Source organism: Amblyomma americanum, chromosome 7 (genome assembly GCF_052857255.1).
Source record: "Amblyomma americanum isolate KBUSLIRL-KWMA chromosome 7, ASM5285725v1, whole genome shotgun sequence".
NCBI classification, from domain to species: domain Eukaryota; kingdom Metazoa; phylum Arthropoda; class Arachnida; order Ixodida; family Ixodidae; genus Amblyomma; species Amblyomma americanum.
Window position 1 is genome coordinate 169,223,480 of NC_135503.1, and position 24,897 is coordinate 169,248,376.

The following is a 24,897-nucleotide window of genomic DNA, read 5'->3' on the forward strand; positions in this document are numbered from 1 at the left end:
ACCTTGTGAACTTTCTCGAGTCTAATTAGCTTTTTATACCCGCAAAGCATGACATTCGGAGGTAATTTCTTGCGAAACCCAACTTGCCAGCTTCACCATCAAACTTCACGATATTTTAGATCGCGCATCAGAAGCTGACTGTATTTTCCCAGATTCCTCGAAAGCATTCGACAAGGTATGTCTCCGCTTATTATTTTTAAAGCTAACCCAACTGAATATCGACTACAATGTTCTGAAATGGATTGAATACTTTCTTAACCGAGCGCAGTTCGTTTACGCTAATAATTTTAACTCGCCTTTCAGCGATGTTTACTCGGTCGTGCCACAAGTATCTGCGATTGGGCCCCCTTTATTTCTTATTTACATCAATGATCTCCCTTCCATTGTATCATCTAAGATTCTTTTGTTTGCTGACGACTGTGTTGTTTTCCGCGAAATAAAATGCCACGACGATGCTAACATTCTCCAGCGTGATCTCTATAACATTTCTCTTTGGAATAATGTATGGCTTATGGAACCTAATAATTAGTGGAAAATTATAAGAATATCAAGAAGTTCAAACTCTCCGTCTGTGTACAATCTAAATAACGTTACTTTAGAAGCGGTTACATCATATAAATACCTGGGTGTTCATATTTCTGAGGACCTTAACTGCACGCGCCATATTGAGTACATTACTAACAAAGCTAACCGCATATTGGGTTACGTGCGCCGTAAGTTTTCCAAAACTCCATCTTCTTTGAAATTATTGCTTTATAAAACACTAATACGTTCTATTCTGGAATATGCCGCAGCGAAATGGGATCCGCATCATGAAAAACTATTAATTTGCTTGAACTGGCTCAAAATAACGCTGCTCGTTTTATCCTGTCTAGAATTAACCAATCCGCAAGTGTAACATGCATGAAAGCTAATCTTTACCTCTTTTAGCATCCCACCGGCTGACAATTCGTTTGAGCCTTTTTTCATAATCTATACCATCACCCCACGCTACGCGATTCCCTCATTTCGTCCCCCAGATACGTGTCAAATCGCATTGATCATCGTCACAAAGTTGGCATTGAAACATGTAACACTAAAACGGCATTTCACCCTTTATTGCCTCGTACATTACATGAATAGAACTGCCTTCCCGCAGATATCGTCGACATAATTGCTAACCAGCATTTTCTTTCTGCACTAGCTAACATTCTATAACAAAAGGATGATAATACTTGTTCTGTATTATGCATTATATCTATTTACCGATTTTTGTTTTCTAGCCACTCCCCTTTTTATGCCTTTTGCCCCGAGGGTTCAATAAATGAAATGAATGAAATATTGCGTTGAACGGCGGATGAATGGCACCAACCACCTCCATAGGCTCTAGAAATGCAGCGTGTAAGATCCTGGCGTCCATGGCGGCGTCATATCCCGAAGAGGCTGGCTGCGGCGGAGCTTAAGTAGTTTTCCGTCTTTCGGCGATGGTGGTTGCTAGCAGATAATGCGGTAAACTGGCAACGCTGGCTCTCGGCGAAACCAGGCATCGATGAAAGCCGGGCAAGTACGATCAACGTAGATGATGTCATTCATAAGGGATTACGATGCGTTGAACGGCGGATGAATAGCAGCAACCACCTGCAGAGGCTGTAGAAATACTGCGTGCAAGATCCTGGCGTCCATGGCGGTGCCAGATCGCGAATTGGCTGGCAGGGAGGGGGAGCTTAAGTAGTTTTCCGTCGTCCGGTTACTGTAGTTGCCAGCCCGTAAGGCGGTAAACAACTGGCAGTCCTGGCTCTCGGAAAAATCAGGCATTGATGAAAGCCGAGCAAGTACGAACAACATTGATGATGTCGATAAGGCAACATGTTGCGTTGAACGGCGAACGAATGGCAGCAACCACCTGCAGAAGGTGTAGAAATAGAGCGTGTAAGCTCCTGGCGTCCATGGCGGCGCCAGATCTCCAAGATCTTTAAGAAACGTACCATAGAGTTATGTACTTTGGCGTATATTATTATTTCAATTATTAAGATGTAAATTACAAGTATCCGAAATAATCGAGCAGCGACGTACGCTTCATGTGAACTTCCTTTGTGCAAGACGTGTAGTCGTAGGGCCAGCATGCGGAACCCAATGAAACCCCCACACTCAATGTACAGCGATGGTCCAGCAGATGGCGGGCATCTAGTGAAGGCATACTTGTGTCATAAATGTAGCTTCGAGTTATTTACTGAAGCGTTCATGAACGGGCGACATCCACGGGAACGAAGATACAGGCGCTTCGGCGAGCTGCAGTGTTGGCGCTTCTCCGGAATGCACTCAACCTTAAAGATGCTAAGCCGCGTCTAGTTACCGGATACCCCGGTAGCACATGACAGAGGGACAATATAATAAATCCTTTGCGAAAGCCTGGCAGCAAGTACGCCCCCATTTCACAACGAGCATCTCATATTAGCTGAACCACTAACACATCCAGTAATGGGTCTGGTTCATTTTCGCTTTCCAGTACTCGCTGCCATTACAAAATCATGACTATCAGGGGCCAGGTTAGCGAGAATTCTCCTTCTCTTTGCCATTGCTGGCTGTGCCATTTTGGAATCGTGGCTATCACGGGCCATGTTAGCCAGAGTTCCTCCACTCTTTGCCAGAATTGGCTATGCATTCTGGAAAGCTCTCTATGTTGGCCTAGCTTTACCATCACTCCTCCAGTGTTTAAAATATACTGGCAAACGCTAGTCAACCATGCGCCGTCTGTTAAAACAATATGGAAACCTTGCATATTACTGCAACAGAGAGAGGGCTTTTTTCGAACTCGCAAGATCTGACTAGAGCTCTCTATAAGAGGTGCGAGACCTGTATATGCTTGTCTCATCTCAGTTAACTATAACTCGCATGTACATGTGGCCAAAGTAGAAGTTCTACGTTGATCCTTGAGATCAAGACACATGTTCCTAGAGCGCATTATAAAATTCGAGCAGTATTCGAGGAGTAGCGCTGTGCTATTACTCTACAGCTACGACCGCAATTCTGTCATAATACCCATGTTACTCGAACTTTTAAGTGGCTTTTGAGTGAAATGGTATTCGACAATTCGAATTGCATTCACACCCAGAGGTGTTCTAAGATGCTTCATAAAAAGTTCGAAACACATTCGGAAGTATTCCAAAGGCATTCTAAAGAGAATAACAGTGCAGCATCAACTAACGGGGACGGCAGGAGAGCACACACAAATGCTGTGATACCATACCTTCATGCCGTTTCACACAAGCTCAGAAAGATCGAAGCTCATGCGAAGTCATAGTGGTACGTTCAGCTCCTGTCACACTTTCTGCCCTTTGTAAAGAATCCTGTGATATCAAGAAAGTGAACCCGGATTGCGCGATAAACCACGAGAACAAATTCGTAACCTGTTCAGAAGGCGTCATTTACGAGATCCCTCTAACATGTGGTGCCAGCTACATAGGCAAAACACGAAGGTGCCTCAGCGAGCGTCTGAAAGAACATCGCAGTAAATGACGTCAAATGGCAATTGAAGGCCATTTGGCCGAACACTGCAGGTCCTGCAAGTGCAGGGCGCTACTGAAGAAATGCTGTGTTATTTACAAGCACAAAAATTAGCTTACCCGCGAAATTGCACAAGCGTAAAAAATAGCGCGAGATGAGCGCCGGAGCCCTTCACTACGGCGTTCCTCATAGCCTGAGTCGCTTTGAGACGTTAAACCCCCATAAAACAAACAATTGTTTTGTAATTTTTTTAGATTATAGTAACATTTTTAGCCATCTTGAACTAACACACGACCCCACAATATACACGAGTGTCTGCAGTCGTTTTGGGGAAATCGATCTCGAAGCTCCGTGTTTTACGCTTCAAAATAATTGGGTGCCGAACATAATGCTTTTCCTGCGACTTTGCAGCAATACTTTGATGTTTCCACATTTCCCCTATCCTTGTTTCTTGCAGATATTGGCTTCTGAACTATCCAAGACTCCTTCTCCCAGAATCTCAAATACCTTTAACATGTTTCGGCCCCCGTCCCTCTCTATTTCAAGACCCGTATCTCCCCACCTTTTCTCCCGGTCATGCCGTTTTTCAGGTGGCGCGCTAACCCCCTACCCCGCAAAGCGCAATTTTTGCTTTCTGATTTTACTCACTTTCTCCTAGCTGGAAAGTTCGTGAACCCCCTCCCCCCCCCCCCCTTTCACAAGATCTCCCTTCCTCCATCTTGATGTTGGAAACCTTTTCTCGCGACCACAAAACCTGTGTGAAAGATAATGACTCTTGGCCCCACTCTCTCCTGTAAATTAGCCTTGAATAAATTCTGGTTGACAGCGCTTAAAAGCACGGACAGAAGACAAGAAACATGAAAGACGACGTCACCGGCGCTGAACTTACACTTTATTCAAGAACCACCGAAACACTGCATATGTACCGAAAAACGCAGGCACCAACAAGCGGCGAAAATTTATGCACTCGTGGCAACACGAATGATATGACAAGTAAAGGTATAATAGCAAAGGTGAAAACCAAAGAATTGAACAGGGCATAATAAGACCAGAACAAAATGCGACGAAAAATAACATTTACCAAGTCATTTAAAAGAGAAAAGACCTCCGACAGTTGAAATGGCGATGCGGAATGATTAAGTGAATTTTGAAGAACGGTTCCGATAACATTGAGCCGAAACATACACACAAACAAAGATCAAAGGCGGCGAAAAAAGAGAAAGGCGTAGAGGCATGAAGAAAAAAACGCGCAGTGAAAACACAACGCTGATCAGGTGCGCAAACGAAAATTTAACAACACAGGCGAAGCCAACAATTAACGCAGCTAAACACAGAAGTGCGCTGGATAACTAAAAGTATAGGAACGGGGATGAGCAAGAAAGGTGAAGCCAAAAAATAACACGGCTAAAGGTATAAGATGAGGCTCAGTAAAAGCGAGAGAGAAAGATAAAATATCAATAAATCAAATTCAACAAAAAGTAATAATGCTAAAATCATAAAAAAATTTATAATTAAAGCTATAAACGGGAGATTGGCGGAAAAAGGAAAGATTGTTACTTCTTTGTAAAACCGGGATTAAGTTAAACCGATTCGGGAGGAAAGGCTAACTCGTTTTCGGACAGTGAAACCGAGGGTGCGCTTACACATTCAACATCGAGCCTCAAAATCTCGGTGGCTTCCTCTATTTCACGTGTCAGCTTGTTCCGGTGCTTTTTAACACAATGGCTTTTTCGAACATTGTGTGCCATTGCTTTTTCAGGTCCCAGTTTCGGCAGTGGGCTGGCAGATTCCTCAGTGATGTACCTGATAAGTCATTCTGGTGCTCCCTTAGCCTTTCACTGAGGAATCGGCCTGTTTGGCTGATGTATACCATGCGACAAGAAGGAATTCATTAGGCGACGCCTACCTTGCATGCCGTTGAGGAATTTCTGTGCCGAGTGCTGCATCCTATGTTCCTTTTTTTTCTTTTTCATTTACGATCCAACAGAGCTGCGTTAGGCGCTGGGGGGGGGGGGGGGGGGGGAAGGGAACGTCTACTTCTGCTTTTCTTCCAATTTTCTTAAGGTTGAGGGAAATTTAGGGCATGTAAGGAATAAAAGCATCCTTTTTATATTCCTTGCGTGCTTCAGCCGTTGGCCCACTTTTTTCGCGCTTGATATTTTTAGCACTTTTTCTGCAACAGAGCTAAGCAGTTGTGACGGGTACCCTGATTGCGTAAGCCTGCATATCTAGTTTGTAAAGCTTTGCTGCAGTTTGTGCTCACATGACTTGTTCAAGGCATTACTAAAAATGGAATGAATGATACTTTTCACCACCTTTGAGTGAGTGGAGTCCTAAGGTAAGATGGCCTTTTCGCCCCTTGTTTCAAATGCGCAGCACACGTGATTGGGCGTAAAAAAGCACCGGAACAAGCTGATACGTGATATAGTGGAAACCGCCGAGATTTTGAGGCTCGATGGTGAATGTGTAAGCGTACGCTCGATTTCACTGTCGGAAAAAGAGCTAGCCTTTCTTCCGGAATCTGTTTGACTTAATCCCGGTTTTACAAAGAAGTAACATTCTTTGCTTTTTCCGACAATCTCCCTTTTATAGGTTTTATTATGTTTTTTATGCTTTTAGCCTTCTTACTCTTTGTTGAATTTCATTTATTGATATTTTATCTTTCTCTCTCAATTTTACTGCGCCTCGTCTTATACCTTTAGCCATGTTATTTGTTGGTTTCACCTATTTTCCTCAACCCCGTTCCTTTACTTTTAGTTATCGAGCGCACGTCTTCTTCTGTGTTTAGATGCGTTAATTGTTGGATTCGCCTTTTTTGTTAAATTTTCGTTTGCGCACCCGATCACCATTGTGTTTTCACTGCGCGTTTTTTTCTTCATGCCTCTACTCCTTTCTGTTTTTTCGCCGCCTTTGATCTTTGTTTGTGTGCATGTTTCGGCTCAATGTTGTCGAAACCGTTCTTTAAAATTCGCTTAGACATTCCGCATCGCCATTTCAACTCTCGGAGGTCTGTTCTTTTTTAAATGAGTTGGTAAATGTTATTTTTTGTCTCATTTTGTTCTGGTTTTCTTCCGCCCTGTTCAATTCTTTGGTTTTCAGCCTTTCTCATCTTACCACTACCTGTCAAATCATTTCTGTTGCCACGAGTGCAAAAAATTTTCGCCGCTTGTTGGCGCCTGTGTTTTTGGGTATATATGCAGTGTTTTGGTGGTTCTTGAATAAAATTGAAGTTCAGCGCCAGTGACGTCGTCTTCCATGTTTTCTGTCTTCTGTCAGTGCTTTGAAGTGCTGTCAACCACAATGGATCCGCGCCAACTAGCCCGACAATTTGTCCAACTCTTGAATAAATGTTTTCCACCACCACCCCATTGTAGCCACCTCCCCCCCACCATCGTCGCCCCTGCATCTCGTCACAGCGCGAAACACCACCATGACATATCGCTGACTGGACGGGTCTTGCCTTGGCTGGCACGGTGGCGCGCAACCGCATAAAGCCTGGACTCTATGTACGCGGAAACTCACGCGTACGAGAAGGAGACGGCGGCAAGCGACGAGCGACGCCGTCAAGCGAAGCAAAATGCATGTGTCGCTTGCCGTGTCCCTCGGATCTGCACCCACAGAAAATTTCGCTCGTCGCCCGGAAGGCCCCCACGCGACTGGCCAATCAGAGCCCCCCCCCCCCCCCCCCCCCAAGCCGTTTTCGGTTTGTCCACGGTTTCTCAGGGGTAGATCTCACGAAACCCGCCCGTCGTCTTGGTCATCGCCACCGTCGAGAAAATATTTGGTTTTGTAGCTGAGAGGCAGACGCGCATGATTTAAATAATTAAAACAATCTACTTGTTGGGTGCGGAGGGCTAACAGCATTTGGAGCGGGCTACGCGAGCGGCCGTACTGCAGGGAGAAATGCGTGTCGAGCCGCGGGTACCGGCGCTCGATCCACCGTGCCGCTGCGCTCCAACTGTGCAGAAACACTTGCGGCGCGCATTCTCACTGGTAAATTATAGTTTGCTCACTTACAGTCAAACTGCGGCGACAGCTTATGGGAGTGTTTTTACTAAGCCGGAGTGCACGGGCACCGAACGAAAGCACAACTCCCCCACCCCGTGAACCCGTGATGTGACTTCGTCTCCGAGAGCACGCCGTTGGCTATATCCACTGCCGCTACACCGCTGCCGTAGAGGAAATATTCCTTTGGGCCTGACTATGAGGCACAATCACAAAATTTTAAGAGAAAGAACAGGTTTCGGGCGTGTTTCTAAGCTTGTGTGCGCAAAGCACGGAGTCCGCTGCGCACGTCGCGGGTTCGTCTCGCCTGCCGCCTTCGCTTGCATGGAGGTTGCCCACAAGCGACGGAGCGAGCGTCGCCGTGCCGCCTTGTCGCGTCGCTCGCGCTTTCGCGCACATGGAGCCCAGGCTTAACCAGCGCGACGAAAAACCGTGCGCACTCGGGCTGGCACTTTCGTAGTCTACGCAAGCGAAAAGCCACATCTGATAATATTGTTACGGAGAAATACAATTTACATTTATTTACAAGTGTTGGGTGTTAGAATAAAGAGTTCCTAGCAGGGAGCGCCAACACGAACAGGGAGCTGCATTAACCTCTTCTTCGTTCGTCCTTTCACGCGAGAGGCCACTTCGTCTTCCATTACCACTTCGTCGTAACATGACTCCCGGCGGCACGACCGCAATCTCGGCGCTAGGCCGGTAATCGAGAAGCGACCTGGTAGGACTTGAGGCGCATGACGTGAACAGTATCGGTGGGTGGTCTACTTGAAGAGGATGCAGACGTATGAGGAGCAACTTCATACGTGACGTCGGTGACCTGACGCACCGCACGATAGGGGCCATGGTAGGGGCACGAAAGTTTCTCGGAGAGACCGACGCGCCGGGAAGGAGACCACAGAAGAACGAGCGACCCCGGTTCGTAGGTGACGTGGCTATGGCGATTTTCGTACAGAGACTTCTGTGCTTGCTGGGACGCTTGGAGCCGGCTACGGGCGGTTTGGCGAGCGTCTGCAGCTTGTACAATGGCGTCACGGGCGTAGGCGGTGACGGGACGGTCAGCGTACGGGACAAGTGTGTCCAAAGGCAGGACGGCGTGTCTCCCATATAAAAGATAGAACAGAGAGTAACCAGTTGTGTCATGCCGGGAGGTGTTGCAAGCGAACGTCACATAGGGCAAGGCGAGATCCCAGTCTTCGTGATCGGGGGAGACGTACATACACAGCATGTCTGTTAGTGTCCGGTTCAAACGCTCGGTTAACCCGTTCGTCTGCGGGCGGTATGCTGTGGCAATCTTGTGCTTGGTTGAGCATGAGCGCAGGATGTCGTCAACAACTCTAGACATGAAATAGTGTCCGCGGTCGGGAATGGTCCAAGGAGGTCGAGCCCTACACGGTGGAACGGCTCCACGGGCACGTCTACGGGGTGCAGAAGACCAGGAGTTGGTGCCGAAGGCTTCTTCCTGCGTTGATAGAGGTCGCAAATGGAGACGTAACGCTGGACTGTACGGTATAAGCCAGGCCAAAAGAAACGGCGCCATATTCGGTCGTAGGTTCTTGCTACACCAAGGTGTCCAGCTGCAGGCAGGTCATGGAGTTCTGCGATTATAGAAGAGCGCAGCTGCTGGGGAATGACTAGAATGTGGGAGGGCCTGTCAGGACGGCAGTTGCGGCGATAGAGGATGCAATTTTTGGTTTTGAAGAGCTGCCGGGAGCGCTTCGAGCTTCCAGAGCTGAGGCCCTCGATAATAGTTTGAAAATATGGGTCCTAGCGCTGCTCCTCGGCGGTGTTGAGTAGATCATAAATGCCAAACAGGGAAGGGATATCGTCAGTGTTACTGAGACCAGGTGGCTCTACAGGGTACCTAGACAGGCAGTCTGCGTCTTGATAAAGACGTCAAGACATGTACACAACAGTGTACGAATACTCCTGAAGGCGTAGCGCTCAGCGGCCAAGATGCCCGGAGGGGTCTTTCAGCGAGGACAGCCAGCAAAGGGCATGGTGGTCCGTGACAACAGAAAATGCACGCCCGAACAAGTATGACTGGAATTTAGCTGCAGCCCAAACCAGGGCGAGGCACTCCCGTTCGGTAATCGAGTAATTTCGCTCGGCAGGAACGGGCAGAAGTGCGACCTAAAGTATTATTGCTTCGCAATAAAAGTATCGAGACCCGTGGAGGCAGTCGAGAGCGTCATCGATCCTTGGGAGTGGTTACACATCTCTTGTGATGCGGTTGAGGGGGCGGTAATCAACGCAGAAACGCCAACTGCCGTCTTTATTTTGACGAGGACGACGGGAGTGGCCCAAGGACGGGAGGATGGTTCGATGATGTCCTTTGCGAGCATTTTTTCGACTTCCTTTTGTATCACTTGGCGTTCGGAACTTGACACCTTGTAAGCCCGGCGGTGCAGAGGAGCGGCGTCACCGGTGTGGATACGATGATGCACAATAGTCGTAGGCGCTAGAAGGCGGTCATATAAATCAAATATGTCTGAAAGGATGCCAGTAAATTGGGTAAGCGCCTGTGCTTGGTCTGCGGAGAGATCGGAAGCAATCATGTTGGCATAATGGTAAGGTCTCGAAATAGCTGTGAAATGACCATCCGAAGAGGGCGACACACAGTTTGTGACTGCGGAGATTACGTACTCGTCGGTCGGGGACAGCGTGGCGAGGCACATGCCTTGAGGAAGCGTCTGGACGTGCGTACTGAAGTTGAGAACAGGTAGACCTGCGCTGCTTGCCGATGCTGTGACAACTGTGTGCAAGGGCAGCATTCTTTGTGACGGGCAAATCAAGGTCAGAAGTGATGAGATACTGGCCGTTGGGAAGAGATGGAACAGATTTAAACGAAACGTAAGTAGCAGCTGCAGGTGGTAAGCGGGTGAACTCGGCAGTACAGAGACGGTGCACAACTGGGGCAGGCGGTTCTAATAGGAACGGTAGGTCCAACTCAACAACACTAGTGGCACAGTCAATAAGGGCTGCGTGCTCAATAAGGCAATCAATGCCGAGTATGATTTACTGAGGGCAGTGGTTGAGAACGGTAAAGATCACGGTGGTTTGGAGAGCAGCAATCGTCACACGAGCAGCACACAGGCCGAGGACTGGGGACGTTGTGCCATCGGCAACTCGAAGAACGGCTGTAGGAGCAGGCGTCAGTACTTTGCGGAGGCGTGGCGTAGGTCGGAACCCATCACAGAAATGTGGGCGCCCGTGTCAACCAGAGCAGTGACGGCAACTCCATCGACTTGTATGGTAAGTAAATTCCGCGGTTCACGAAGAAATAAACGAGGATTTTAGGGCCGGGGCGTCACTGCAGCATCACCTCTAGAAGCTGCAGAATCTAGTTTTCCGCCTATGATCGTCCGTAGGGGCTTGGAGAGGAGCGCGTGGTCATTGCGGCGAACGGAACTGGCGGCGCTGCGGGGACGGTGAGCGGCTGAAGCGGGGCGGCGAGACATCGGTGGTGGCGCTTGATGGGTCCAAGGATCGCGAGAAAGAGCCTGAGCGAACAGCGTCAGGGCGATAAGGGGGAGTTGAGGAATGGGTCCGCTGGGAGGAGTACCATCGACTACGGCAATGACGGGCGATGTGGCCTACACGGGAACAACTGAAACATATGAGCCTGTCGTCAGGTGTACGCCACTCGGAAGGATTGCGTGGTCGAGGGGTTGCGTAAACAGGCCGGACAGGATAAAGAGGAGGGACTTCGGGTACTTGGGTGGGATAAATAGCGGCGACTGAGTTGAAACCCAAGTTAGCAATTTCCTGTCGCACGACGGCTTGAATAAGAGGAAGGGTCAACGGCTGGTCGGCCACAGGAGTTGCTAAAGAAGCCGGACCAATTGCTTCAATCTCACGGCGCACAATACGGGTCAGGTTCTCAGTTGAGGTCGGCTGGTTTTGAGAACAAAGATCTTGGCAGGAGGAAGACGCAGTAGGTGTTGGGCAGGCGTGCGATATGCTGGGTGATCCGTCGGCTTTTGGCGTCATCGAAACGGTGGCATTCTTTTATGATGTCGGTGATCTGGTCGCAGTTTTTGTAGATGAGCAGATTGAAGGCGTCGTCTGCGATGCCCTTGAGCACATGTCCGGCTTTGACAGCCTCACTCATCTGTGTATCCACTGTGTAGCACGGAGACAACACATCTTGAATGTAAGAGACGTAAGACTCCGTGGATGACTGGACGCGAGTGGCAAGATCTCTTTTAGCGGCAAGCTGCTGGCCGAGTGGTTTTCCGAAAAGTTCGATAAGCTTCTGCTTGCAGTGAGCCCAACTAGTAAGTGTCCCTTCGTTGGTATCATACAACTTGAACGCCGTGCCTTTAAGGTAAAAAACTATGTTCCCAAGCATGAAAGTTTGGTCCCAGCGGTTGTTAGCGCTGCACCGTTTACACCTGCGAAGCCAAGTCTCGACGTCGGTGTCATAGTCCCCAGAGAAGGGTCAAGGATCACGAGGGTGAGTGAGGACGACGGAGCACACCGATGCTGCCGAATTTTGGGGGGATGGTTCCATCATTGTCGTCAGTGGTAGGTATCGTCCGCTACGTAGTTCCGTCTTGCCGCACCTCCACCATGGATGCTGCGGGGAAATACTATTTAAATTTATTTACAAGTGTTGGGGGTTAGAGTAAAGAGTTCCTAGCAGGGAGCACCAACGCGAACACTGAGCGTCTTCTTCTTTTCCTCCTTAGTAAACATGGCACATACCCACGCAGGGGGATTGACCAAGGTTCAGTAATCTCAATGAGGTATTTGCGCGGGGAAAAATAAGCGTGAGAAGACAAAATCAATATAAAAAATGAAAAAGTCAAATGAATTAAAGAAATGAATTAAAGAATATCGAACATTTTTGGACACGCGACAAAATTTTTTATACAGCTAACAAGGTAATCGATCAGTGGCACTTATGTAATCATGAAGGTTGCCGCAGACACTGCTTAACTGAAATCTCTTTGCTCTTGCACCGAACAAAGAATAACTGGAAGAGACAGAGGGTATCCTAACCACTGAAGAGGGACCTCCAAATACTGTTTTCTTTGAACTGCGAATCGCCGGCAAGAGAGGAGAAAATGATCTATCCTTTCAACTTGCCCACATGACACACAAAGGTTTGTCGCAGCGAACCCACATCTGCATAAGTACAAATTTTAGTGAGAAATTCTGGATTGCAGAAGCGTCATTGACACATCACAAAGCCTTGATTTACACCACCGGATATTCCGTGGGAACATTAAGTGGCTAAAATCCACGGTATTGAGCAATGGATCACTCAGGTTGGCTGAAATATGTTGGAAGCGCTGGAAACGCGAAGTTTCTAGCAGAATGAGGTGAGCGACGGGATAGATTACAGGAGCACTGAGAGCTGACCTTGCAAATAAATCAACCACCTCGTTAAAATAGACGCCTGAATGCCCAGGTACCCAGACAAATCGGATCTCACGCACTGTGCGCGGAACAAGAAACCTAAGCGAACGATTCAATAAAAATTTTCCCGAATTTTGGAGAGTTACTTGAACTGAAAGTCAGTCTGCAAGAATAAGAACCCGTGCTACAAGCCAAACCAATGGCCAGAAACTCTGCGAAGAATATAGGAGTATAATCTGGGATACGAACAGAATAGCTCCAAGCCAGCTCCTGCGAATATATCCCAACCGCCGCCTTCTCAGAGCGGCCGGATGCATCAATGGAGATAACAGTATGAAATGGAAAATTATGTGGGTGCTCAGAAAGGAGACCATTTAGTATATTTGCGGGCATATGCTTCGCATGGGACGGGAAAATATGGTCATAATAGAAGACGGGGTCAGCCTGCCTATCTGCAACATGTTGCAAGGAGATCAGATTAACTTGAAGCGGGGCTAACAGATTCTGCGTGAACCCAACTTGCGGAAGCTGATAGCGTGGCCAGTGATTAGTGAAAAACAGGTGTGGTTGGGATTGGAAAATCGGGCTACGAACGCCGGGGGCCGGGTCAAAGGACCTGAGGAAAGTACGCACTGTTAGAAGTTGGAAGCGGGTAAAGAGATCGGGGATACGGGCTTCCAGATAAAGGACAGCGTTTGAAGTTGATTTTGGGAGCCCGAGGCATAGCCGTAGGGCACGCCTTTCCAGTAAAGATAATGGCTTCAGCTTGTAGTGTGCGTTACCAGAGAACAAGACACAACCAAATTCCTGAATCGGTCTCATATAAGCCATATAGAGCAACAGTAACATGTCACGACGCATGCCAAACTTTTTATTGCCAACTCGTGGCAACCGGCCCAGAGCACATTCCCCTTTAATTAACATTATTCTTCATATGGTGTCGATAGGGAGCTGCATTAACCTCCTCTTCATTTGTCCTTTCACGCGAGAGGCCACATTGTCGTAACAGTGTATGAGAGCTTCGACGCGGTTCACTGTCCTGGCCTGCAAGATCTAATTTTTATGTACTACAACCCTTTTATCTTGAGATACGTTAGGAAACGCATGTGGTTCTCGGAGTTAGTGTTGCTTTGACTACATGTGACCTTACTTTTTCCGGCAAGGAAAGAGAAAGAGACAGAGCAATTCACCTCGGGGGATTCCTTAAACATTTGACCAACACGAGGACGACTTCTGTGTGCCTTCACATTGCGAAATGCCTGACTTGACGTCGAGCGCATTGCAAATCTACCCGAATGGTAAGAGCTTTGTTTTTCGTCTTTGGTGAGACGAATTCACCAAACATTCACTAAATTGTTGAACAGTGGGTTTAAATTCTTGTGACCTGACATCTGATTCAAAGTGAAATACGTTTGTCATATACAGCTTATGCACGACAGGAATCAGAACTGCTTTCTGTTCCACTGCAGACAAGTCGGCATGGATATGTGTAATACTAGCGTACTGTTTCTCTTTGGTTTCAACACTTGCAGGTTCAATAGAAAATCTGCTATTTAAGGTTAATGCTTTTGCACAAGTTATCTCACAATGAAAAAAAGGCATTACTTTGGACTGTCAGACGAGAGTTTTTGTGTGGTTTTCAAATCACAGTTTCGAATCCCATTATACATGCATTCGAGGAGACTAAGATAAACTGCTTGAATAAAAACCAAAATGTGTACTGACTTTGTTGCGTCCAGCGTATTTGTTTTTAACCCAAATAAAAAAAAACTTCGTTCAGAAATCTTTTTTGGTGTCCAAGTGAAGAAGATGCTAAAACCTGCGAATCTTTACCTGAATTAAAAACTATGCTTACTGCGGGTGAGACACGGCGCATTAAGCTAAACATCAACCATTTCGTACAAGGCGAATTAAATTTCACTTTGTGCATTTAATGCGATGTTAGTTGTTAAGCATAAATCACAAACAATTCTGTAAAACAAGTCTAATCTTCGCGGAGAAAAATTTTGGATATTAAAACGTTTAAGACACTGTTATAGAAATAATTAAGTTAATGATCCATTCTTCGGATAGGTAGCAAAATCTTTCTTTCAAAGTGTTTTCATCAATAGTATTCAACAGTTAAGACTGCCATAGAAAACCAATAGGGAACGCTTTCGAGGATAGCAACGACGTTAATAGAAGAAAAAATGTAAGACTGCCGTCGGGTGATCTCCTGGTATATTGATTGTTATAGTGAAATATTACATTATATGAAAAAATTGCGTTCATAAAGAGTTTCTCGCTCAAACACGCTTTTGTCTAGAATTTCTGGGTATGTGTGTTGCGAGTGTCTTCACGCAGACTGTGCCTCACAAAGTTCAGTGTTAATTAGGCATTTCTGTTTTGTCCAGTGACAACTGTAATTAGGCTTATCATGACATCATGCATCTCTCTGCAGGCTCGACGCATCCTGAGGTCATCGTGCGAGAGCTCGACGAGGAATTTGTTTGAATGCAGTGCAAGAGGAGTGCTACGATGCTACGATTACTTCAGATATGACTGATAACTTCTCTGGTGGACAGCTCCGTTAAGCATTCTATGGATGCTTAAGCCATGCCAAAGCAGCTTGCCGAGCTGCGTTGTCCAACTGAGTCATCGACACGCAGCAAACTTGAAAACAAATTATTTTTCCACAGCCTCTGCGCGCACCGGACGGCGGCTCGCTGCTGCAGCGTATGCGCTCGCACCTGCGCCCACGAATGGGCGCGGCGCTGCTCGAGTATGAGCAATTGACCCAAGGCCCACCCCCCTACGGCTCCTGCGCGCCCTGGCCTGCTGCCTCGGAGGTACAGCGAGAGATCGTCGGCATTGTGGGAAAGCGGAGCACACCCCTCTGTGCTGTGCAGCAGCTGGCCAGAGCCGTCATACACGAGGAGCTTCAGGACCATCTCCTCGTGTACACCGACGGCTTAGTGGCCCGCGACAGCTGCTCCCTTGCTGCGGCAGCCACCATCCCCGCCCTGCGACTGCACAGCCAGCAACACGCAGCCTTCCTGGGCTTCTCCACCACGCCGGAGTTGATGGGGATCCGGCTTAGGCTGGACCTGCTGCTCACCCTCGGCCCTCCGCCGCCCAGGAGTGCTCTGCTGTGCGACTCCCGCGCCGCCCTCAGCCGCCTGCAATCTAAGGGCCGCGGTACCCCACTAGTGCGGGAAATTCGCTCGCGCATCGAGCGCCTCGCGCAGAGAGGTTGTGCCGTGCGTGCACAGTGGGTGCCCGGTCACTGCGGCATCGCCGGCAATGAAGAAGCTGACGACCTCGCGACCGCTGCACACCAACTACCTGCAGCGATCTGCCCCTTGCGCTGGAGGACGTGCGTGCGGCCATCCACGACCATCTCCGAAAGCAGCACCCCGACCCACGCATCGCGGGAGGTGAGCGCATCGACAGTGTCATCGGCTATCGCGCACTTACACGGTCACAACGTACAATGATCCTCCGCGCGCGCATTGGTTGCGTGTGGCCCGGGGAACGACGGGTGCGTCACGGAATCGCGACGAGTGATGTGTGTGACAGATGCGGTGCAGTGGAAACACTAGAACACCTGCTCCTTCGCTGTTCCGCGTTCGCGGATGCTCGTCGCGATATGCTCGCGGCCTATAGGGCGCAGGGCATACTACCAGACTCCATCAAGACGCTATTGTGGCCGCAGGGCAGTGCGCGCACTCATGAGCGAAATTTGGTGAGCCTCTGTGCATTCCTCGAACACACGAGCTTGACGTCCCGTCTGTTCTCCGTCAGGTAGTTACACGCAGTGACCGAACGCTCCGCGAGTTCTACCTTGAACGATTAATAACTGGACGCCCCACTCCAGTTGTAACCAACACAGTGCTGTGCGCGTGTGTGATTTAATTCCTCTAAAATGAACTAATCACGCGCACAACCTGGACACATTTCTTATTGTGTAAATAGTTTGTACATAATACTTCTCCCCCTATCCTCTATTCCTGTCCCCTCACCTCTTTCATTTCATTTCTCCATTCTGCCTGCTGTCCTTTATTTCCGCTGCCCCAGCTCAGGTGCTTCAGTATCGATGGCAGATGCCGGGGCTAGCAAAAATCTTTTCCTTCCTTTTTACTATTATTTTAAATAAAACCACTACCACCACAGCCTCTGCCACCATGGTCTTTGATGCTCCTTTCCTTTAATTCCTAGGATGGCTACTAGTACAGCAAGCCATCCTGCATGCACTAGAAGCGTGATCCTTGTAAATCCATGCAATAACCCGCTCTTTTTCCTGAATTCTTTTCCACCCACATTTATGAATATTTCAGAAGAGCGTGTTGTCGGGCAAGTTGGCTTTGCATGTCTGTCGTCTTGTGTGTTTCTTCTCTGTCTTCGTCTAAGTTTTGCGCTAACTTCTTCTATATTATGAATATTTGCTAGGTTTAATGGCACATCCACATTGCCAGTCACTGGCCAGTCGGTTATGCTGCATGTGCCAATTTTCGAATGCAGGATACCATTGTTTGAAAGCTGGATTTCAATATTTGAAATCTGGATATGCCAGTGTTAGAAAGCTGGATACCAATTTTCGAAAGCTGGCTGCCAGTGTTCGAAAGCTGGAAAGCTAGTATTAGTTCTTCACTGGCTCATTTTGCGGAATGAACACCAGGTCAGCGTTGGTCGCTCGATCGGCCGAACGTTGGCCCAGAACTGATTTGAATGTGCGGCCAATGTGTCAGAGCGGTAGCGCTAAACCTAAATGCCAATCTTGGACCACCATTCATGCCAATCTTTGGCGATGATCACCCTGCGTTCGTCCAATGCTATTTTGCTGCCTGAGACACCGCAGTGTTCGCTTTCTATCCAGGTTAAAAAATATTGAAACTACAGCTAATTTTTTGCTTCTCTGACTTTCGTCTTGCACTCTGTGCTTTGACTGTCTGTGATTTCTACTGAGACTTTGACGGTACTGTAACTGGTTTTCTCGTTTTTTTTTTCGTCGTGGCATGCGCGCTTGCGTTGTCTGCCTGAGACTGTCATTTTTACTGCGTTTTGCCTTTGGTCGCATCTTGTTTTTAGTTTTTTTGTTTTTACGGCTCGACTATTTTTTTGAAATTGTTTTTTTTTCTTGACATTTAGCTCTTTTTCATTTATCTTCAATTTGCGTTAGGCCTGGAAAAGCGCTGCTGGTCCGGTCTTCCACTCTTTTTTTATCTTGTTTTACATTTTCTGAGCAGACCAAGAAAAGGGCCAAACGGCTTTTTAAGCTGTTGTTATACTTAAAGAATTTGCAATTATTTATTTTTATCTATGTATTTTTTAATTCTTAGATATGCTTTGCCCGAGTAGGTCCTCGATCATTTTCTCCAGTTTATACCCTCAGTTACTTACCCAGGCAGTGTGATCAGGAAATAAAAACTATCAAATCTGCTCTTGAATAAAAAGTATGCCTAATTCTTCTCAGGCCAGTTCACAGAATTGCCCTTGTAAACAAGCACTGATTAGTAGAAGAAAGGTTATGTCTCCATTTCTGGCTCCCACGGTGGTTGTTGGCACTTTCTACTATTAATTACTATGGGCGCCCAGTTACTCCTGCACATATATTCCAGCACATTTACATAGGCCTGTTTGGTCCTTTATCATGCGATGGCCTCTTGACTGCCCCTGTTTTTACTGAATAAAATGCTTTCTTGCAATCAATGCATATAACCATTATATATAGGCATAGCTACTCTCTCTTCCGATTACTGGCCTTTCTGTGTTTTGAGCATTGCACATAAATTTCAGTCTCGTGAACGTAAAAAGCTGATTATTGTGGTTGGGCTAACATATGTTCTCTATAGAAAACAATCTAGTTAAAAGCAGTTGGACTCTTTCCGCCCCCAGATGAAGGCATACAAATATTCAGAGGCTCTGTTTACATGAGCGTTGCCAGCCTATAACAGTAGGGCGTTCAACCGCGTCACAAATGACTCACGTCTGGCGTCAATATTTGTGCTGCGAGTAGCGTCAAGATGCGAATTCCCCCTCGGAGTGGGTTATTCGTAAATAAACGACACCTCACTTGGACAGCACAATGTTGGCGACGAAGGAATAGTGAGAGATCTCGACGCCCTTGGGGAGGCCTGTGGTGCCAGAGGTGTAGCTGAGGCCCGCCAGAGTGTTGCGCGGGTCCGACACTGTCACCTCCCGGAACATCTTGGGGTCGAGCAGAGCGAAACCCAGGATGGAGATGAAGCCGGGAGCCTCGCCCAGAATGCAGCGCGCCTGTAATGTGGGAATGCTGCGGTTTTACACTAGCTGTCGACAGCTGTGGCCAGAAAACTGCCTTTATTGCTTCTGCTAACGTGTTACTGTCCGTGGGATTGTCATCCTCACTTTGAGAGCTCGAACAAATCCAGAAAGAACGCATTTCGCTTCCACATTTCTGATGGTAGCTTGATGATTGAAAGGGACCCTGGGGACAAGTCTGTCTCTTTATTGTTCTGAGAAAAATTTCATTCTCTGTCTCTCTCAGGGTGTGCTAACGTTTATCCTTGTCATAAAATTCATCGCTTATTCAAAAAAAATCAGCGCAGCGCGTAAACAATCTGGCCAGCGCGCGCCGTAGAGAGTTCTAGAATAGTGGAGAAAAAAACGCGGAGAGCGCCTAACCTTGTGCGCGTTGCTGCCATTTCCAATTTGCTCAACAGCGCCCTGCCAAAGGAGACATCTCCAAGCGCGCCGTCGATTATGCGAGGTCTAAATAAATTCTACTCAGTGTCGATGGAGAGGGCATAGCCTTGAGCGTACTGAGTGATTCCCCCTCCCCTTCATTCGCGTGCCAGCGGCGGACCATGGCAAGAACACACTGGAAGGATCTACAAGCCAGTTTCCGGGCCTGACCAATGGGGAGGCGCGCCCGGCTATAGCATTAGAAGGAAACGCTAAAGTTGGTGTTGTGTGTGGGCGCGCGCGCCTTCCTTGATGCGAAAAACGAACAGACGTGGACGCGCCAATAAATGCAGGGCGTTGGCCACTGCCTGTCAGCTCAAGGCACTGTTTAAGCTGCAGAGAAGTTTGCCAGCTCGACTCCTTGGTCAACACCACTCGCCCAGCCACGGACCAGCGAGGGAGCGTGCGCCAACGGGCGGGACGGCTCCGACGTCAACCTTTTGTCGTTGGACTGTCGCAGTGGCAGGTGAACAGATTGTGTTTGGTTGATTTGTCTCTCTCTTGTACTAGTGAACTTTCGGTGCCAAGCGTTCTGGCCAGAAAGTTGACGCTCTATTCGATACAGGAGCCGATTTCCCGGTGATTAAAGGAACATTCACAGCGCAATTGAGGAAAGCCGAACAACTTGGCACGGCCGCCAAATTCGCACCGCTGGAGGCCACCTCATTACGCCACCAAAGCGATGCATAGCTCTAGTGACCTTCCAGGGACATAGGCAGCACATGCCATCGGCACAATATTGTCAACACATTGGCGACCCGTAGTCTTTCTTGCCAATGCGGTACCGATAATAGCGATACCATTCGAGGACACATTATACAATGGCCCCGTCATGCATTTTATTACCCAACAATGGCAGACACCAATGAACAACGTTCAACGATGGGAAGCCAAGTATAATGATGGATGGATGGATGTTAGGTAGGAGCGTCCCCTTTCAAACGGGGCAGTGGTTGTTGCCACTATGCTCAGATTTTTCCTTTATTTTTGTTTACTCTGCTGTAAGTTGTTATTACAATTCGCCGTTTCCTTTAAAAAAAGTCTTCCTACACTTTAAAACTGATGTCACCTCTCTACTTTTGCGCCACCAATCCTCCAATCCCTTTTTGCTAATTTCGACCGCAGATTTATTTACATGACTATTGTTATCTCTAAACCCTAAGGCCTCAGGAAGAGTGACTGTGCCTGCATCGACATCGGGTTGGATACCATCGCATTTTAGGATGAGGTGTTCTATTGTTTCTTCGGATTTACCACACACAGCACATGTGTCATCTTCTTCGTTAAATTTTTTTCTGTAGCTGCGCGTTCTAAGACACCCTGACCTAGCTTCAGAGAAGAGGGCACTGCCTCTTGAGTTATCATAAAACGTTTCCTTCCTGATCTGCCTTTTCCAGCATCGATATAGTTCTACACTATGCTTCTTTTCCATTGAATCTATCCAATTTTTACCTTCGACGTTTTCAACCTGTCGTTTAATGCTCTTTCTTTCTCCTTCCTCGTCTCTGGCAAACTTACTGGCCAGCTTTCTAGTTTGTTTCCGCCACTGTGTGTCAACGCACTTTCTGTACAGGTATTTAAATACCTTAGCTGCCCACCTGTTATCATCCAATTTCCTCAGGCGTTCTTCGTATAGTACTTTACTCTGAGGTTCCCGTGCTTCGAACGTTGCCCAGCCCATATCCTTCTGTACTGCCTCGTTTGTGGTTTTCCCGTAGGCACCTAGTGCTAATCTTCCGACAGTTCTCTGATTTACTTCTAATCGCGACTGAACTGCAGCCCTTAAGCATAGAACAGAATTCCCGAAAGTAAGCCCCGGCACCATTATTCCTTTGAAAATACCTCTGAGGACTTCATACCTGTTGTACCTCCACAATGCCCTATGTTTCATTATGCCGGCATCTCTTCGCCCTTTTGCTATGACAGACTGTTCGTGCTTTTCCGTGTAAATATGCCCGTTGTTTACCCATACCTCGAGATATTTGTATTAGGCCATTCGGGGTATTTCATGGCCTTGTATTGTAAGGTTCTGATCAGTTGTGCCGTTGAAAACCATCACACCTGACTTAGTTGCGCTAAAACTGAAACCTAGACTGTCTCCTCCGTCTCCACAGCAATTCACCAAAGTTTGAAAATATGCCTGGCTTTCTGCTAACACTACAATATCGTCCGCATACATTAAACCCGGTAGTCGTTGCTCAACAACATTTCCGCCTAATGTGTATGACAGATCATAACCTAGATTGCTTCCTTGTAGCCTTCTTTCCATACTTATCATATAAAACATGAACAGCAGCGGAGATAGAGGACAACCTTGCCTTAATCCTTTGTGTACCTGTATAGTTGTTGTACTCTTAATTCCTTCCCATGTTATTTACTCTTCATTTTCGCGATATATTTTCTGTAGAAAATTACCTCATGACTGACACCTTCATCTTTTAATATGTTCCAAAGGAGTTCCCTGTTCACGTTGTCATATGCACCGCTTATGTCCAAGAAGGCTAAATACAGAGGTCTGTTTTCCGCCTTAGCTATTTCTATGCACTGGGTAAGCACGAACAGGCAATCATCTAAGCGCCTACAACTTCTGAACCCGATCTGAAGTTCTCCGAGTATTCTATTACTTTCTACGCATGACTGCATTTTTATTTTCACTGCCTGCATCGCCAGCCTGTATGTAACTGATGTTATCGTAATCGCTCGGAAGGATTTATGTTCGTCTTATTGCTCTTCCCTTTATAAATCAAATTCATTTTACTCTGTTTCCAGCTGTGCGAAATTGGCTGATTCGTTATGACTGCCTCCAATACTTTTATCTGCATTTCCTTGCCTCTTGGGCCAAGTTCATTAATTAGCTTGATTGGAATTTCGTCGATCCCTGCTGACGTACATCTCGGAATATTTGCTTCCTCCTTTTTCCAGTTAATATTCGTCAGTTCCACGCTGTTTTCTATTGTGCGTTCCAGTGTTGCTCCCTCATTTGGGGTGATTACTCTATCGTCTTTCTTCAATGACTCAGCTATAACTGATGAAATGTAGTTCACAGCGTCATCTCCCTCTAAACATTTTCCTTCGGCATCGTGAATCTGTTTCTGCTTTCTGTGATTCGCTTTGCCAGCCAGCTTGTACAGTATTGTGCGTTTTTATCGTGAAGACTTTAAAAAATTTCTCCGCCTCAACCGCTGGCTCTTTTGCGGTGAAACTGCACACATAGCTTGCGTATTATGGTAACTTTTGTATCGTAGCAAGTTTGACAACAGCACTTACTGAGTTGAGCCGTGCATGATGCGAAAACGTAATCGTCTACGTAGAGATCGGCGAACCAAAACCCGCAGACGACGTTTTATCGCTGAAGGGCGGCAGTGGCGCCATTTGTTTTCGGTAGTGGAAAGCGTGACGACAAGGCCGCCAAGACGTGCGTTGCAAACAATATTCTTTGAAAGGTAAATCCTTGTTAGATCAGTTGTTCTGATATTTTTCCGCTTAAATTAGCCGAAAATGTTTTAAGTGCTTCAGTTGAAGCAGACGAAACGGCCGGAACGGCATATTCAAAGGACCCGCGCTTCTTGCAACGCTCGCCTCGGCGGCCTTGTCGTGACGCTTTAGCCTGCCGAAAACAGATGGCGCCACTGCCGCCATTCAGCGAAAAACGTCATTTTCGGGTTTTGGTTCGCCGATCTCTACGTAGACGATTACGTTTTCGTATTATGCACGTCTCAACTATGTAAGTACCGTTGTCAAACTTGCTACGATACAAAAGTTACCATAATACGCAAGCTCTGTGTGCAGTTTCATCGCAGATGAGCTAGCGGTTGAGGCGGGGAAACTTTTGAAAGTCTTCACGATAAAAACACAATACTGTATGGTTCTAGAATTTTCTTGGCCCCCCTTTAGTTGCATCGCGAACTTCAGCCAGCCAGAGATCAGAGGACTGCTTTATTTTAGCCTGGATGAGGACCTGCACTTGCTGTTTATTTTGTCGATAAGATTCCCGTTTTCGGCCTATTTCCTCTTCAGATAACTGCGGCCTCTTTGCCTCTGTGTTCCCGTGATGCCAACCGTCGTTGTTCGATGGCCTCCCTAATTTCCTTATTCCACCAACTTCGTGGCTTCCTCTTTCCTCTCCAGCGGTTTACTCCTTTTACTTGTTTTATTTTTGTACTAATGAGGAGTTCTAATTTAATATAATCACACTTTTTCATGGGATGTGTCTCTATTGTTTCCTCTCGGCACGCGGCTATTTGTTCGTCATTTAATTTTCCGCACTGCTTGCATCGCCTGCCACCTGGCATACGCCGCCGAATATTGCCCGAGCAGTAGCGACGGCTAGCCAGAGTGGCATGCATGAAGGCATACGTTCGTGAAAGTTGTCATGCCAGTTTTAACGGCCTGCGAACATCACACATATCTTAGTAGAGGTTTGTCAATGTTGCAAGGGCAGCTAGGATGGCTTCCCAATAATGTAAACTCACTAGGCTGCACTGCCCAATATTGCCCCACCGGTTGCGATAGACATCCAGTGTAGCATGCATCTTGGGATGCGATCGTCAATATTGTCCCACCAGTCGCGATCACTTATAAGAAATGTCTATAACCTGGCATATGTTGTTCAACGTGGTCCTGCCCACTGCGATGGGCCGGCAAAAATGCACACATTCTGGCATACGTTGAACAATATTGTCGACAATGATAATGGTACTACCTGGCTCGCAGGCGTGATGTTGCGTGATCCATGAATTGTAATATTCTACTTCATAAACCGTAAAAAGTAGATTTTGCTCAGGCCGCACTGTCTACAACGAAGAAAAAAAGCCGTAAATGCACCTTTGAGTTGCGAGCAGGTCACGTCGTGGGTATGCACACGTGTATTTGATTGGGAACTTTTTTATATCACTCGCTCTTGTTCGTTTCCCAACCCCGTATTTTTGCGTCATCGTCGTCGGCGGGGGCGGCACCGCCATCTGAACGACAGAAGCTTCCATTCTCAGTTTGTATCGATCTTCCTACTCTGAGTTGAGTTAGGTTGGGCTATCCTCAAGCTCAGGCAAAACAAGCGCCATGCGCTCTGGTACGTGTGCACGCGGCCCAACCACTGCACATAATGCAGAGGGCCCCTAGTCCCCCCGCTCTCCTGAAACGCAACCCGGTGGTTCGCCGAGTGAACTTGGCGCAACGCCCGTGAGTTTCCTGGAAGTCGCGGGGCGGTTGCCTCGCCTGTGCGTAGTAGGCATCTTCAAGAGCAGCGAATGGCCGTCTGGGTGAGGTTAGACCACGTTCCGCTTTAAGGTTCATTCGAATGCGCTGCACACATGAATTCCTAGTTTGGGCAGCCAGCATTTTGTC

The 24,897-nt window shown here is 47.4% G+C and overlaps 1 protein-coding gene across 2 annotated transcripts in view; it reads right to left on the minus strand.

Annotated features, from left to right (window-relative positions):
* The window catches only part of LOC144097582 (putative 4-coumarate--CoA ligase 2), a 365,926-nt gene that overhangs the window by 116,044 nt on the left and 224,985 nt on the right, over nucleotides 1-24,897 (minus strand). For both annotated transcript variants that reach the window (XM_077630250.1, XM_077630251.1), the window contains one exon: nucleotides 18,905-19,107. In XM_077630250.1, the coding sequence (XP_077486376.1) occupies nucleotides 18,905-19,107 (203 nt within the window). The remainder of the gene's footprint in view (nucleotides 1-18,904; nucleotides 19,108-24,897) is intronic.